This window comes from Neophocaena asiaeorientalis, unplaced genomic scaffold (genome assembly GCF_003031525.2).
Source record: "Neophocaena asiaeorientalis asiaeorientalis breed wild unplaced genomic scaffold, Neophocaena_asiaeorientalis_V1.1 scaffold112, whole genome shotgun sequence".
NCBI classification, from domain to species: domain Eukaryota; kingdom Metazoa; phylum Chordata; class Mammalia; order Artiodactyla; family Phocoenidae; genus Neophocaena; species Neophocaena asiaeorientalis.
In genome coordinates this window covers 933,172-948,513 of record NW_020175413.1, presented here as the reverse complement: position 1 = coordinate 948,513, position 15,342 = coordinate 933,172, and the positions used below count along the sequence as shown (strand labels likewise).

The 15,342-nt window shown below is 49.6% G+C and overlaps 1 protein-coding gene across 1 annotated transcript in view; it reads right to left on the bottom strand.

Moving 5' to 3' along the window:
• Positions 1-549: 549 nt before the first annotated feature.
• The window catches only part of DAP (death associated protein), a 61,427-nt gene continuing 46,634 nt past the window's right edge, over positions 550-15,342 (bottom strand). The window contains exons 3-4 of the mRNA XM_024767211.1: positions 3,914-3,956; positions 550-2,464 (exon numbers count right to left, since the gene is read on the bottom strand). Coding sequence (XP_024622979.1) covers positions 2,351-2,464; positions 3,914-3,956 — 157 coding nt within the window. The 3' untranslated portion in view covers positions 550-2,350. The remainder of the gene's footprint in view (positions 2,465-3,913; positions 3,957-15,342) is intronic.

Here is a 15,342-nt window from a genome sequence, read left to right as displayed (position 1 = left end):
GAGAGGTGAGGCTTGTTGGGAGATGCAGACTCTGGCCATACCTGCCACCCCCAGGCTCAGGGTTGCCAGGCTGCCCCCGAGGTCCTCATCAGGTGAAAACACCTCAGTCTCTCCCAACTCAAATGTGTAGTCTGATTCTGGATCTTGAGGTTTAGTGATTGTGATTATTTTCTCATCCTGATCATAAAGCTTCCAGAAGACCTTTGGATAAATTAGTTTATTCATCAAAAGCTGCATACAGCCATCCCCGGGCTTACTACTAATCATTCCTTCTAAGTCTGTTCCCAAAGGGCCTTCCCAGCACGGGGCCAGCTGCTGAACCCAAGGAATGTGTTTTAATCCACTGCATTAAGCTTTTCCATTTTATGACATTTTAAAGTAGACAATTAGACTCAAGGTGCCTGCTGTCCAATAGTTTGGCTTTGTGTCTGGGAAACAGTTTGTGAAAATACCCCTCATTTTTGCATGTTCGTATTTCTATTGAAACCATCTGGCAACTCCAATAAAATGAGAAGGAAAAGTCTCTGAGATGTAAGAAAAAACAAACCATGAGAAGAAATGCAGGAGCTTTATTATAATCATTCTTCTTGAGGTTAACCATCGATAAACTCATTCAGAAGAACATTTTGCTTTCAGTGATCTACAGATACATGCCAGATGTAGCTAAAAGGACAAGAAAAATGCACCTTGGGAAACAGCATGGCAGTCCTGGCTGCCACACTAAAAAGTATCAAGGATGCGTCTTCATCTCTGCACCAGAGGGTGCAGTGGTCCACAGACTGACCTAGTGCTGCCTGTTCTCAGCATCCTTCTGAGATGCCGGCTCCAGGAGACGGCCAGGAGGAGGCTGCCCGCCCTATCTGCATCTCTAAAAGCCAGCCTCAGTTTTTAGCAACATCTCAGCGATTAAGAAGTATGAGAGGTGACTACACGGTGCCTTGAGGGTGAGACCCCGGCTGCCGCAAGTCAGTGAGATGGGAAACCAAATGTTGCCTTTAGGATGTTAAGCAGGGCCAGCTTTTTCCTTAGGAAAGGGTGAGAGCTGGGTCTGCTAGGTCTGTGTCACCTTTACCAGTCACGGACGTGGAGCTGGAAAGGGCATCAGAAAGGCTGTGGTGTGCGCACTGCTGACCCCGCGGCAAACACCATGCTGGCAAGCGTGCCAGCTGGGCTGCACCCTCTCCCAAAGCATCTGCTCCGGGAGATTTGAACATCTGAGTAAACGAGCCCATTGGCTTTTCAGAAAAGCAGAGCACCCAATAGCCATCAGCCACCGAGCAGTCTAAGGCAGCTCTGGGTAGGAAACCCGGGCAGAAAGCGTAGGATAATTTGAGAGGCCCAAGTGAACACGGGCCCAGGTACATGTGCCCTTGGGCAGAGGGAGTTCCTGACACTTCGACTGATGGACAAACAGGCTTTTCTAGCTCAAATGGCACGTGGTAGTTCTACTTTGCCCTAGGGAGACAAAGGGCAGGTTCTCGTCTCGTCTTCCCACGTGGTCAGTGCTTTTGCTCTAGTGTTCCAGAATTAGCTAGGCATCTATTCCTCCACCTGGTCAGTGATCACTCCCAGAGCTCAAGAGCAGCTCTAGAGGTGATTACTGAAAAAATGAAGGTTTGCCTTGATTTCGCGGCAAGCCTGTCTGGATGGTGGGGCAATGCAGGACTTGGGACCCACACTGAGAAACCTCATTCTGGAAGTATTCCCTTTGGGCAAATTTTTCAGCAAGATGACCCCTGGAACGAAAGAGCCGTTTCAAAGCTGTAAGCTTTTCCCTGGTTTTCCTGGGAGTGCTTGGTGTCGCCCTGTGCTGTGATCCCTCATCACACAAAGGAGAGAAATGCAGTGACGCTGTTGCCTGTTTCAAAAGTCTCCCCTGCTCAGTTTTTCTGTAATTAACGCTCTCATCTCTTTCTCTCCCCACTAGGTATTAAGACTTTATTGTCCTCTTACCGAAAAGCATGAAATGATTGAGTTTTCCCCTGACCTGATCTAACCCTCCCAAATTTGTGCCCGCTTGTTTTTAAGACCAGGGCAACTGATAAACCGGAACTGAAGCTAAACTCTGAACAATTCCATTTCACTCAAGTCTTAGCAAGTTCTGCTAACGGCACTTGTAGCGCCACAGTGATTCGCAGACAACACCTGCCAGGACTCCCTGGAAACAAGCTTTGGGGTCTGATTCTAGCTTTAGATATGGAAATTCAAGGCAAAGGAAGGGGCGCTTTGCTCTGTCTTAAATTTCCCAAGGGAGCAGTGTCTTGAAGAAAATACCAGTTCTCTTTGCTGGGGAAATACCAAGTGTCGGGGAACTGAGGCCCGGCTGGTGAGGGTGCTGGGTCCTCGCCAGTCACTTGCGAGGCTGCTGGATGTGCTGTGTCCTCGGGGAAGAGTGCTTGTCTATGGAGGCGTGGGGCTTCTGGTGGGCCACCTGGGCAGCCGCCGGGGGGAAGTCCTTGTCGCCCTGGCGGGAGACACGGAAAGCACTGGCTCATCGACCGTGAACAGCTGAGTGAGTACGTGAAGCAAGACGCAAACCCAGCATCTTCTGGCTTCCCTCTGGGGACGGGGCGGGTGGGTGATGGAGTGGGGAAGCTGTCGGCAGGTAGAAGCCTGTCTCCTGGGACTGCTGGGGGTCCTGAAGCTCTCTGGAGAGCCCAAGCAGGCACCAAGGCCCGTGTCCCTTCCAGAAGGTGAGAAAGCTCGCTGTCTCTGCCGCCACGCCATGGGATAAGGTACCATATGACTCACTCAGAACTAAGCTGGGTGTTGGATGGCTTTCTTCTGCTAGAACAGTTCTTGTGATTTTTTTTTGAATTGAGGGGCAAGACAGAACCAAATCCAGGGTCTTAAATTCAGATTTGCTGCCACAGCTGCGAGCTGGGCCTGGAGCGCTCATTGGGAAGGAAACACACAGGGCAGGGCTGGAAGCTGTGAGATAAGCCAGGTTCAACCAGCCGAGTCTCAGAGAAGGTACCCGGCTGTTTTTCATGGAGGAATTGCCTTCTTGTGCATTTGTGACAGGGGCTGGGGTCCAGCCCACCCCAGGCAGGACAGAGCCATGGTGAGCTCTTGGCTGAGCTGTGGGGTGACCTCAGATTTGTGTGGGCATTTAACTTCCTCGCACGTAGTAGATGTGCCATCCGTCTGTCCCAGGGTCCCTGGATGGCTGTGCTGAGCTCTCCCCAACAGTGGCATTTTCTTTACACATCATATGCTAAGGGCTCGAATGGGCTGTGAGCCGCAGATCAATGGATAGAATTAGTGCACTGTCCCCCACATGGGGGCTTGCTGGGGGGAGGTCTGCAGTTACAAAACCGTTAGGTCTCACAAGAAGAGGGGGCTCTTGAAAGGCAAAGAGAGTGACCCAAACCCATCAGTTTGGTTCAGAGGGCAGCAACTATCTTCTGTAATGGGCCAGAGAGTAAATATTTTAGGCTTTTCAGGTCTTACTCTCTGCACTCTGCCAGTGCAGCATGAAAGGACCGTAGATGATATACATCCATGAATAGCAAGGCTGTGTGCCACTAAAACTTTATCCATGGACACAGAAATTTAAAGTCCATGTAACTTTCACATCACGCCATATAGTTCTTATTTCAAATTTTCAACCGTTTAAAATGTAAAAACAGTCTCAGCTCACAGATCACCCTGAAAGCCTTTGCCGACCCTGGCTGAGCCTAAAGAGAAGGGAGGCGGGCGAGGACAGAGGAGAGGCAGCTGCACCAGCTCGGGCTCCACGTCACCACCGTCCCATCTGCCCCTGACGGGCGGATGCGCAGAAGCATGCTCCATGGACAGGGGGTGATTGATAAGTGACCTCCAGACCTGGGTGGACAGGTGGGGTTGAATAAGGACAGGAGGAATCAGGACATCGCGGGCTGAGGCCTCAGTGTGATGAAAGGGCTCTTACCCGGGCGATAACACCGGAGATGAACACGGTCGGTCTGGGTGGACTGGAAGACAAGAAGGAAAACGCATTGACCATCACGACTCACAACAGAGGCACACGCAGGTGACGAGAACGTGGAGACTGGTTTCAGGGCCGTGTGACAAACAAGGACCCTCGGGAGGGCGCGGGAAGCGGGAGGCACACCTCTTCCCGTTATTTCATCACATGGACCCGCTGGCTGCTGCACTCGGGACACTCGCGGGTCCTCCTCCTGCGGAGGCTGAGCTCAGGCAGAGAGCGGAGAGCGATCGTAGCAGACAGCGGGCGCGTCACCAAAGGGCCCTCTTTCGGTTTTTGGTTAATCCTTAAACTGTAACTGTGGGCAAGCGCAGTAGTTTTGGTCTCAAGAGATATGGACCTGGGTGCTCCCCGGAGCAGGGCAGGAGCAGGGTCATGCTGGATAAATGGGAGACTCCAACCAGGGAGCTTCCTGTCCTATGGGCTGAGGGGCTACCCTTTCAGAGTCCTCGCAGAGTCCACGGCTTCCGGAAGCTTCTAACAGGGGAGATCCCAGAGCCTATGCAAAGCTCCTGGCCCCTACGGGACCCCAAGTATTAAAAACATTTGGTCCTTTGTATATATGTACCACATCTTCTTTATCCAATCCTCCACTGATGGACATTTAGGTTGCCTCTATGTCCTGGCTATTGTAAATAGTACTGCAGTGACACACACACACACACACACACACACACAATGGAATATTACTCAGCCATAAAAAAGAATGAAATAATGCCGTTTGCAGCAGCATGGAGGGACTTGGAGATCGTCATACTGAGTGAAGTCAGAGAAAGACAAATATCATATGATTTCACTTATATGTGGAATCTAAAAAAAGGGTACAAATGAACTTATCTGCAAAATAGAAAGAGTCACAGATGTAGAAAACAAACTTATGGTTAGAAGCAGGTGAGGGGAGCTAGGGATAAACTGGGAGATTGGGATTGACATATACACACTACTATATATAAAATAGATAACTAATAAGGACCTACTGTATAGCACAGGGAACTCTACTCAGTACTCTGTAATGACCTACATGGGAAAAGAATCTAAAAAAGAGTGGGTATATGTATATGTAAAATTGATTCACTTTGCTGTACACCTGAAACAAACACAACATTGTAAATCAACTATAATCCAATATAAATTAAAAAAAAAAAAAGTAAGGTCCTTGTGAAGCTCTTGCCATTTCTTAACCTCTTTCATGGTACTTAGCTGGCCCACCCTGTCACCAATACCGAGGGGACGGAATATAGGATCAAAGCAGTACAAGTTCATCGTTGAAAAGCAACAAGCCAAGCACGTTAAAACCACTTGCAGTTCTACCACCTGGAGATAGCCACTGTTAACATGTGGGATGTGCTTCCAGCCTTTCTTTCTATGGATAGACAGATGCACTTGTTGTCTTCTTAAATTTCCGTTTTTCTTACCAAAAGAATCACCTTGTTTTGTCTGCTTTCTGCTTTCTGCACTTAGTATCTGGCGAGCTTACTTCTATGGTATTATAGACTCTCCTATGCCTTTAAAAAAATAACTGCATGTGTCGTAGTTTAAAAGCATCAGAACACAGTTCCAGGTAGTACATAGGTTTGCACAACTCTGAAATGCCTCAGTCAGAGGTAAGGGGACCCGGGAGCTGTAGATGAATGCAAGGCTGGCCAGTGGGGAAAGTGAGATGCTCCCAGAAGTGGCCAGTTTTGCTTAAGGCTGGTCTTGTGGGCAGGCAGAGCGGAATCCATCCCTGATTTGCCCAGCTTGCCTTCCACCAGCTCTGTTGTTCCACCCTGCCGCAGGGGTCCTTGTTTTAGCTTTCTTTTGCTGCAGGCAAAAGTCTCAGGATTCAGAAAGTTCACTGTTTACATCCCAGAGAGTTTAACAAAAACACCCCAAATTCCCCCAAGTAATTTCTGTTACTCCATGAGACTAAGAAACTTCAAGTTTTACTAAGCAGCACAGAAATGTTCCCTATATGACGTTGGTTTTGTTTTATTTAGCTTTTGTGGTGTGGTAAACTGGGTTGGGTTTTTTTTTTTTTTCTTTTATTACAAATATGATTTGGCTGTGGGATCAATAGTCAGCCAGGGATGAGTAAATTTGGCTCAAGCGTTAAGTCCCTGATGTAGTACGTTTGCATTTGTTTGGAATCCAAGGAATCTTGCTTTGACTGGTCCAAGTCACCCACAGGCTGTCTCCAGGGATTTCACGGCCAAGGGTTTCGCATCTGAAGCTTGAGAACCATGCTCTAGATTCTAATATTGTAAAGGAACCAAGAAATGGCATTCCACAGCATTTCCACCAATTTAGATTCCCGCCAGCAATGCATAGGGTTCAGTTTCTCCACACGCTCACAGCTTATTATTTTCTGGGTTTTTTTTTTTTTTTTTTTGGATAGTAGCCATTCTAATGGGTGTGAAGTGGTATCTCACTGGGATTAAATTTAGCAACTAATTTTAAGAGTAAGCTTTTTGCAGCAAGAAATAATAAATATCAATCTGTACTGATCATTCAAGGTCTTTAGGACATAACCACGCCCCCCCCCGCCCTGCGGCAACAAAGTTCTCTCTCCTCTAAAAAACTGAAAAGGCCATAATTGACCATAAGGACATATGGCAGCTGCCTGTGAAAAGATGACAGAAGCCTGGCCTCTCGTGCCATACTTAAGAGCGGTATCTGTTTTCACACAGCTCTTTGTCAGAGTGTGCAATGCTGGTTTTCATCAGGCTTGGCCAAAGAGCCCCAAGCTCAATGCCTTTTCCATCTACAGTTAATAGCATCTCAAATTGGTAAACGATGGTCTATTACATTTATGTAGTAAAAACACTTTCTAAACTCTTTGAGACGTGGTAGCTTAAATTCACAAACCCCAGTAAAGAGTCTGCTCTCGAAGCTGTGTTTGCAAAAACACACATACTTTAAATTCCATTAGGGTTCCACGCGAAGCATATCCTACGTTTCCAAGATTCTATAAACTGTGATAGCGGCTTTGAGGATTTATTTAATCTGATGAAAATCATTCTGACAGATGTTGTTTTGAAGAAGCAACAGTACTTTCTCGCAGGAAACAGAGACAGAGAAAAATATCATTCCCGTCCTCCCCACATCCTCGGGCCTTTCCAGTTTTTGAAAACCGTATTTATTTAAAATTAAAGAAACTGAGAACCTGATGCAATTAGCGGGGATTAGAGCGCCGGCAACCCTCCTACACATCAACTGCAACTTCACCACACCTGGCCTGCACACACGCCAAATGTTTGATGCACCTAGGTTTCCAGTATTCACCTGTCAAGGACCACGTCAAATTCTTAACGGGGTCGTTTGTCCTTAACGGAAGTTCCCTATTCTTTATTTTATAAATTTCCGTGATGAATAAGGTTTATGCCTTATTGACATTCTCAGAAAAGGCAGAAGGCAGGACAAAATGCCAGAAATGCTTAGTGAATGCGTGACCCTGTGGAAAGCAGACGCCTTCAGGACTGAGTTTTCACGGTCTCATCTTTAAATGAAAGTCCCCAGGGCTGAGAAAACTTGAGTTCATATCTTAAAAACTCTGCTGAACTCTGAAACAGCGAATACGGAAATAAATTTCAATATATTTTATTTCACTCATATCCAAAACACCGCGTAGAAAAATAATTGAGATCACATTCTTTTTTCTGTCCTAAGGCTTCATAACCTGGGCTGTCAGCGCAGACCCCGGGCGATGCGGACGTTTTCTGTCCAGCCCTGAGAGGTGTGAATCCACTGGCTGGTGAATTGGGGCTGGAAGGGGCCTAGTGGTGACCTCGTCCAGCTTCCCGCCCACGTGCAGCGCGGCCACAGCCGAGGCCTTCGTGCCTCTGCAGACGAGGAGCTCGTGGCCCTCTGGGTGTCCTCATGGTGACACGGTCTCTGGCTCCCTGCCCTTCGCCCAGTGGCCCCGACCCAAGTCCACAACCTCCTCCGTGGGACAGGCCCTGCATGTTTGAGGAAGGTTAGCAGGGCTCTTTCCCAGACTCATGGGCTTGACTGCAAATTCCTTCACGACCTCAGGCCCCTCCCCGCCTCCATTCTGCTGCGGCTTCTAGGGTTTTGCCCGAGACTGCAGTGGACACACTGAAGATAAGCTCCTCTGGCAGCCCAGCCTTCTGCAGGACACCCGTGTGCCTGGCCCAGGCACATGGAGGCTACCCTTCTCGGGGACTACGGAGAGCAGTTCAGCCTTGGGAAGCGATTCTGGGCGCCCCGAAGAGAATCAAAATGCTGACCGTCTTCCCTGGATTGCTGTTGATAAGCAACGTGGTCAGAGTGACTAGTGCCTGCTCCCTACGCTGGCCCACTTTCCCAGCTAGTGATATGGAGTCATTTCCCTTCTTTCCTGGAACTCCAGGGGGTTAAGCCCTTAGAAATCCTTTTTAAGGGGGGATTCCACCCTCAGAAAAGTGCAGGGCCCCTTCTTCATCTAAGAATAGGCTTCCATGAAGTGGGACGGTCGGGTGTGGGTAGGATTCCTGCTTGGCTGGTCAGCCTATGCCTTCCCAAGCATCCTGACAAGGACTGGGGTCGCTGAGTTGCCATGCAGGAATGTGTTGGCAAGTAGTCAGTCAAAAGGGCAGCAAAGGCATTGCCAAGAGTTCTATTTCACAGAATCCTTTTCATGTTAGCAGTTTTGATCTGGGTTCAAGGCAGTCCACCAAGTCATCCTCTGCAAATGCTTTCTCCTCTTCATGTAAATACGCTCTGAAAGAATCAGTGGGCATTGTTTACAGGAGATGGGGACACATAGCTTTTAATGAGTTGTTTGTTCTCTATTTTCTCTGCAGGATGGGAATGATCTTAGATGGGAACAGCTACTACTTATTACTTATCGTGGGCCAGGCACTGAGTTAAGGGCTTTACACAGAATTGTGATATCTAACCTTTCAACCCTACAAAGTAGAAACTGTTATCTGCATTTTACAGATGAGGGAACAGTAAATCAGAGAGATTCAGTAACTTGCCGGACAGTTGCATAGTAGATAAGTGCTCCAAGCCAGACTTGGAACAAGGGCAGCCCAGGGCACTAGCCTGATGCCCTCATTTTAGGGCTGAGAAGTGGGTCATGGCGCAGCCTCTGTTTTTAGGTTCTGCCTTCTATACAGGATTTAGAGATGCAGATTTTTAAAGTAAGTAATCTAAATGCAATCAGAAGATCCCTTATTCAACCAGGCAGTACAAGGTATTCAAATCCGCCTAAGCATTTACTTTCTGACTTGATAATGGATTTTTTTTTCCTTGAAAACTATCATTTATGTCTGTAGCACTCAACTAGGGTACAGAGTGCTTCCACATAAATTATTAACGCAACTGATCCTCTTCAGCAGGTGTTATCCCAATTTTATGGGTGGCTGGAGGAGGCTGAATCTTGTTCGTGGTTCCCAGAGGCAGAGCCTGGAGGACGCGGGTCTGGAGCTCTCAGCTTCGTGTTCTTTGTTGGGTCACGGGTCCCACCATCACCCACATCTCAGCTCGCGAGCTTCAGGAACATGGACCAGTGAAGGCTTCAAACTATCCGTCAAGTCAAGACGCAGTCAACACAGTCTAAGAAGGAGGCCCAGAGGAAAGGTGGCAGGTGGACGCCAGCTGAGTGTGGGTTCTGATGTCAGACCATCCTGGCTCTGCCAGTGACTGGCTGGTAGGCCGGCATTTGACCTTCTGAGGCTCAGTTTCTTCATCTGTAAAACGGGAGGCAGTGGACCCTCCCTCGCCAGGTGACTCTATGTACACATGCTCCTAGGCACATCGCAAGCACTCAGCAAGTGGTAGGTGTTGGGATGAGGATGACACATCTCTAGCCCCTCCTTATGTCTCCACTGCTAATTCACAACCGGATCAGTTCTGCCTCACCTTCAGATCCCCTAGCAGTGCAGAATAACCCTGCTTATCTGGGACAGAAAAGCTCCCAAGGAAGCAAAAGGAGGGTCTGGGATACACAAAACAGATGTCACCAAACCACGGACTTGAAGAAAAACTCTCCGGGCCCTCGATCTATTTGAGTCCTATTTTGACCTGATGGGAACGGCCTGGGCTTGGTTGTTAGTTTCCCAGCCCACTGAAGACAGGGAGAAAGCCTGAAAGTGATGAGGCCACTCGAGTTCACAGCGAGGCTGCTGCCCTGCGGTGAGAGGCTCCATCCAGACCACTAGTCCTCCCCCACCCACAGCTCCTGGTCTCAGCACAGGAAGCAAGCATGGAAGGAAGCTGGTGGGGACACTGGCAGTGGTGGTGGGAGCACGGCGCCATCCAGGCTACATCAGGACCTGGGAGCGGTCATCACGTGACGCTCCCTCCCTTCCCGGTGAGAAAGCACACGAGCGTTCAGAAAGGGATTTTCCCCTGAGAATCTCCCTAAAAGTCAAAGCCACCTGGTGAGTCAGGGAGCACACTGTTCTCAGGAACACTCAAGCCCAGAAAGCTGCGTCAGGATTTCAATTTCATTTTCTGACAAGCAGCTAACACACTGGGGGCGGGGCGGGGCGGGGGAGGTACTTCGTAGAGGGGAGTCTGGGCGGAGCCTGAGAAGGAGTTTAGGCGGAGATCCGTGTGTGTGTGTGCACACGCGTGTGTAATGGGAAGGACATGATGCCACAGCACAGTGAGCTGAAGGAAGGGGCACAGTTTAATCTGCTGCTGTCAGCAGAGCGAATGGGGTCTAAGGCCCCTCTTCTCTTAGTGATGGAGGTGGGCTGGTCTGGGTCCTGCTCCCATGACAGATTCCTGGGAAAAGGCACCTCCTTGGTGACCTTCCCCATGAAAGGACAGAGCCTCGAGGTGATCTAGAAGCAGATTCCGCGGCTATATTTGGACTTGAATACCTATGGCTTTGTGTTTTCATAGAGTTTACGGAAAAATATATTCCCACCAGGGGTGATTTTAAATACACTTCCTAGTAAATAGAAGGAAAACGAAATCCTTCCTAGCCACTGTAGTTCTTGAAATATCTTTCTGCCTTGGTGTTCATTTATCTGGGTTATTAATTTTCTGGACACCAAAATAATAATTAGCATGGCTGGTGACCAGAGGGGACCCTCTCACTTGACTGCATCCATACATTTCTTCGTGTGTCATTCTTCGAAGCCTGACAGTCAAGGTTGTCTCCCACCTTCCGCCTGATTTTAGGAGCTTCGAGAACTCCCACAAGATGGCACTGCTGGTCCTCTTAGCTGGTGGCTCTTGGGCCAGCAAGGCTTTGGCTGGCTCAGCCAGGACCAGGGTAACAGGGAGCTGGGGGTCCGCGGTGGGCAGGGGCTACCTTAGGACGAGTGTGTTCCCTTCTCCCTAAGGGTTAGGTCATTGTGCAGGGAGCCTCACTAAAGGGAAATGAAACACGACTCAAGGGCTTTAGGCGAAATTCTAAATCTAGAGAAAATAATCAGGGACCCAATTCCTTGCAGGATTTGGCATGCGGAGTTTGTGGAGCACAGGCTCCGGACGCGCAGGCTCAGTGACCATGGCTCACGGGCCCAGCCGCTCCGCGGCATGTGGGATCCTCCTGGACCGGGGCACGAACCCGCGTCCCCTGCATCGGCAAGCGGACTCTCTACCACTGCGCCACCAGGGAAGCCCTGTAACATCTTTTTAAAGGGCACAAGCAAAGGTGCTCTTCTGGGGGACAATGTCTGAGCTCGTGTTTACATCTTTGTTTCAACGAGAAGGCCAAGGTGCAGCATTGGCTGTGGTGCCTCTAGTTCCCTGACTCAGGCCTGCTGATCCCAGGATGCCATGACTCTGGGACAAAGCCCAAACCCAGCCTGTGCCTCTGAGTTTGTCCTAGAGATGTGTGGGGTCCGGTCTCCAGGTGGGAGGATGCTCTTCTTTGGGATTCTAAAAAGCCTGCTCTCCAGATGACACTCCACCCACAGATGCTTGGCTGACTGTCGATCCAGATGCCAACATTTCACCACCTGCTTGTTTCGAGAAGGCGGCCACCCCAAGTACTGAGTGTGTAGGGCGAGGATGGCCTATGTGTAAACGATGTGTCCCACAGACACACAAGGTACAGTGACAGCTATCTTACCAGGGCCCGGGAAGCCCCATCTTCCCTCTAGACACGTATTTCCAGAAAGGCACTCTAAGTTTCATGCCAATGCCCTTTACACACAAGACCGTCTCATCGTGTGACCTATGGCTTTCCCTCCTCTGTCTTCCCTCTGCTCTTACCTTATTCTCTCTCCTGTGCTGGATGCAAAGAAGATAAGATAAATACAGGCATGATTCTAATCGTTAGCTTGCATCTTGTGGATTTCATACAGGGGGGCCTTTCTGGACCAGTATGTGTGTCTGCATTCATCACAATACAGAGCGGTCACCGTATCTGATGAGAGAAACCCAGCCAGGCCTCCCGACAGTGCGGGGGTGAGCTGAGCATCTGTTTGGAAATTCACCGCATTCTGCCCCTGTCTCTACAGAGCTCAGAGGGGACTCAGCATCACAGAGGAAAGCTGTGAAATGCATCGTTTGAGGACTGGGCTGTGGAGACAGATGGCTCCCGGTTCAAATCTTACTTCAGATGAGTAGGCTCCTTGGGCCTCAATGTCCATCTGTGAAATGGGAACGATCCCTATTTTATGGAACAGTTGTGAGTTCAAATGAAATAATGTAGATAAACTGTGCTTAGAACAGCATACTGCCTCCACTGGCAAAATCAGCTCATTACAACAGGGACATGCTCTGGGCATAACCGGAGAATACTTTGTATAACTATCAGATAATCTGTGTAACTATCACACATATGTATTAAATGTTCTAATGTTATGTCATTTCAGTAAGTAGCACTTACACTTTAAACCGTCCCATCTTTGATTCTGAATACATCTGTTTCAGTGTCATTCTTCTGAATTCCAATATAGGGAAGTACCAGTGAATAGTTAATGCTGACTAGACAGGTGCTAAAAACCAGGGTATTTATTGTCTATAGCTTAAAATCAGATCTTGTCGGCTGTCTTCAGGGTCAAGGTCATGTTTTATAATGGTACGATTTGGGGGAGGACAGTATCCATGGTTCAAAGTACAAAGTATGTATTTTCTAGAGGACAGCTATTATGGCTTTAACAAAAGGAAAATGATCGTGTAAGCAAGATGTGTAACAGTAAAACGACTGTTAATAGAATTCCTGTTAGAAAGAAGTACACGCTGATATTAAATAAAATACAGACACCAAAACACTCGTCTGGTCTGGGTCTACTCCCATCTTGGGAGGTGCAGGGAGCTGGCTTTACGTGGGACCAGCTCTCACTAGGCTGGTTCTGGGATACCCTAGCAAGGAAAGAGGAGACCCAGATTAAGTTGCTCTCAGGAGACTGCCAGGCAGGTCTCTCTTGGCCGTGGGAGCTTCGCCTCTTGCAAAAGTCAGGACATGGCCTGGGAGCACCAAACACAGCTCAGGTTAAAGGCAAGTACCTGGAATGATGGACAAGAGCATTTGGACTTTTCGGCTGCTGGATTCACCAGTAATTACATCCTTAATCCACCCTCCAAACTCACGGCGCAGAGGGATTTGGTGAGCTGCTAGCGGCCGTCACTCCCTCCCTGGGCATCCAGGTACACCTGATAAGTGATAAGCCGCGGTCCTCAGTGGTCTCTGGCTTTGCACATTCAGCTGCGGCCTGATTAAAACGCTGCCTCTGTGGATCACACCACGCCCTCAAGCCTTTATCCACAACTAACAGAAAAAGAGCAGGTACGCAGAAAAGTAAACCCACAGCCAATTCTGCTTCCTTAAAAAAAAAGCCAGCTAGTGACTTAGGACAACTTCCATTCAGTCCAGTAGCTCCCACCCTCGCCCCCGTGTTTAGAGCAAGCACTTGAGAATATTCTAACAGCCCAGAGCGCAGCCGGACAGACCTTGTCAAGGTCACTAAATTTGTGGGGCGCGCACGCGGGGCGCTGATCGGTCTTCCTTCTCTGCCTGATAGTGAAGAGTCTGGGGAAGCTCTGATCCCCTTCCCTGCCCAGGTTCCCGCCTGGGAAATCACTGCTCAGGGCCCTAAGGTTTGTTTTTGATCCATCAGTTTCATTTGTTGGGTTATTTGTTGATTCATCAGTGTCATTTATTTATCCACTCAACAGAAATACACATACGTATACACACTGAGTACCCAACATGCCTCAGAATTAGGAAGCGCTGACGCCGCGTCAGGCCTGCCTCCCGCCTCCTGCCTGTGTAGTAGCTGGAGGACCTGCCCCTCCTCTCGCGGCGGCCCTCCTCTTCCTGCTGCGTGGCAGGGCTCTGAGTTAGGGGCCAGGTGAAGACGAAAGTCCTCAGAGAGCTGGTCCTACAGGCCCCCCGAATGTCATCAGGCGGCCGACGCAGCACACCTGTGAGGTTTACCAGACGCTAAACCGGAAAACAGGTCGTCGTGATTTTCCAGAAACGGGTTTTCCTTATCTCAGTGTGGCCAGTCTCCATGACAACCACAAGAAAACCAAGCTTGTCCTTATCGACAGGAAGAACTAGCGCGGGCTATGATCCTCCCTCAGATGGTGGTGGATACGCATTCTCCAGGGCCGCTCCCGAGCATGTGTGGGCGAGCAGAGACTCTCTCCGCACTTGGCAAGTAAGGGTTCCAAGTGGAGATGAAGGTTAGAAGCAGGCGTGCTGCCCCGCGCCCCACCCTGAGTCTCTCATCAGCACCCTCCCTGCCGGATGTTCCCTTCGGGGGTCTCCTCCCTTAGGGCCCTTTGCTTTCCTTGCGGGCAGCCAGATAATTTGCCTTTGCCACCAATGAAGCATTAACAAGGCGAATGCGTGGGGCTGGGAGAGATGGGCCGGCAGACAGAAAACATTCTCACTGATGGCCAGGTGGCCAGGGGCCCCTGAGCCTCAGCCTCCTCATCTGAGGTGAGGGGCTACTTACCCCTGGATCTCACGGGGGTTTGGGGAAGCTCAGGGGAGCATCGTGTGTTCGGCACGCTGCACGCAAGGCGTGACTCCAGGAGAGAGCTGTCGTGAGCTGAGCGTGTAAACAAAAGCAGATGCGTCCCCACGTTACAGTGGGGAGGGAGGACTGTAGGATGGTCATCGTACTTGGGAAAATTAGAGCAGAGAAGCACATCCTTGTGTCTGCAGGACGGCGCCGATCCGAAACCCGAGGCAACACTCGGGGACCGCAGCGTGGATCGCGCCAGGGCTTTGGGGGAAGAACTGAACAGGCCGTAATCTGGAGTTTCCTAGTGAGCCCAGTCACAGCTGGAGAGTCGGTCCCACGGCCACAACGAGGGCAGCTGGGATGAGGCACCCTGGGCCGACCTCTTAGGAGGTCGGTCATGATGAGCTCCTAGGGGAATTAGGGCTAAATGTAAACTCAGTGTTTAAGAGATCAAAGGAGAACCTATATGTTACATTGAGATGACAGGCATGAACACAGCCTACC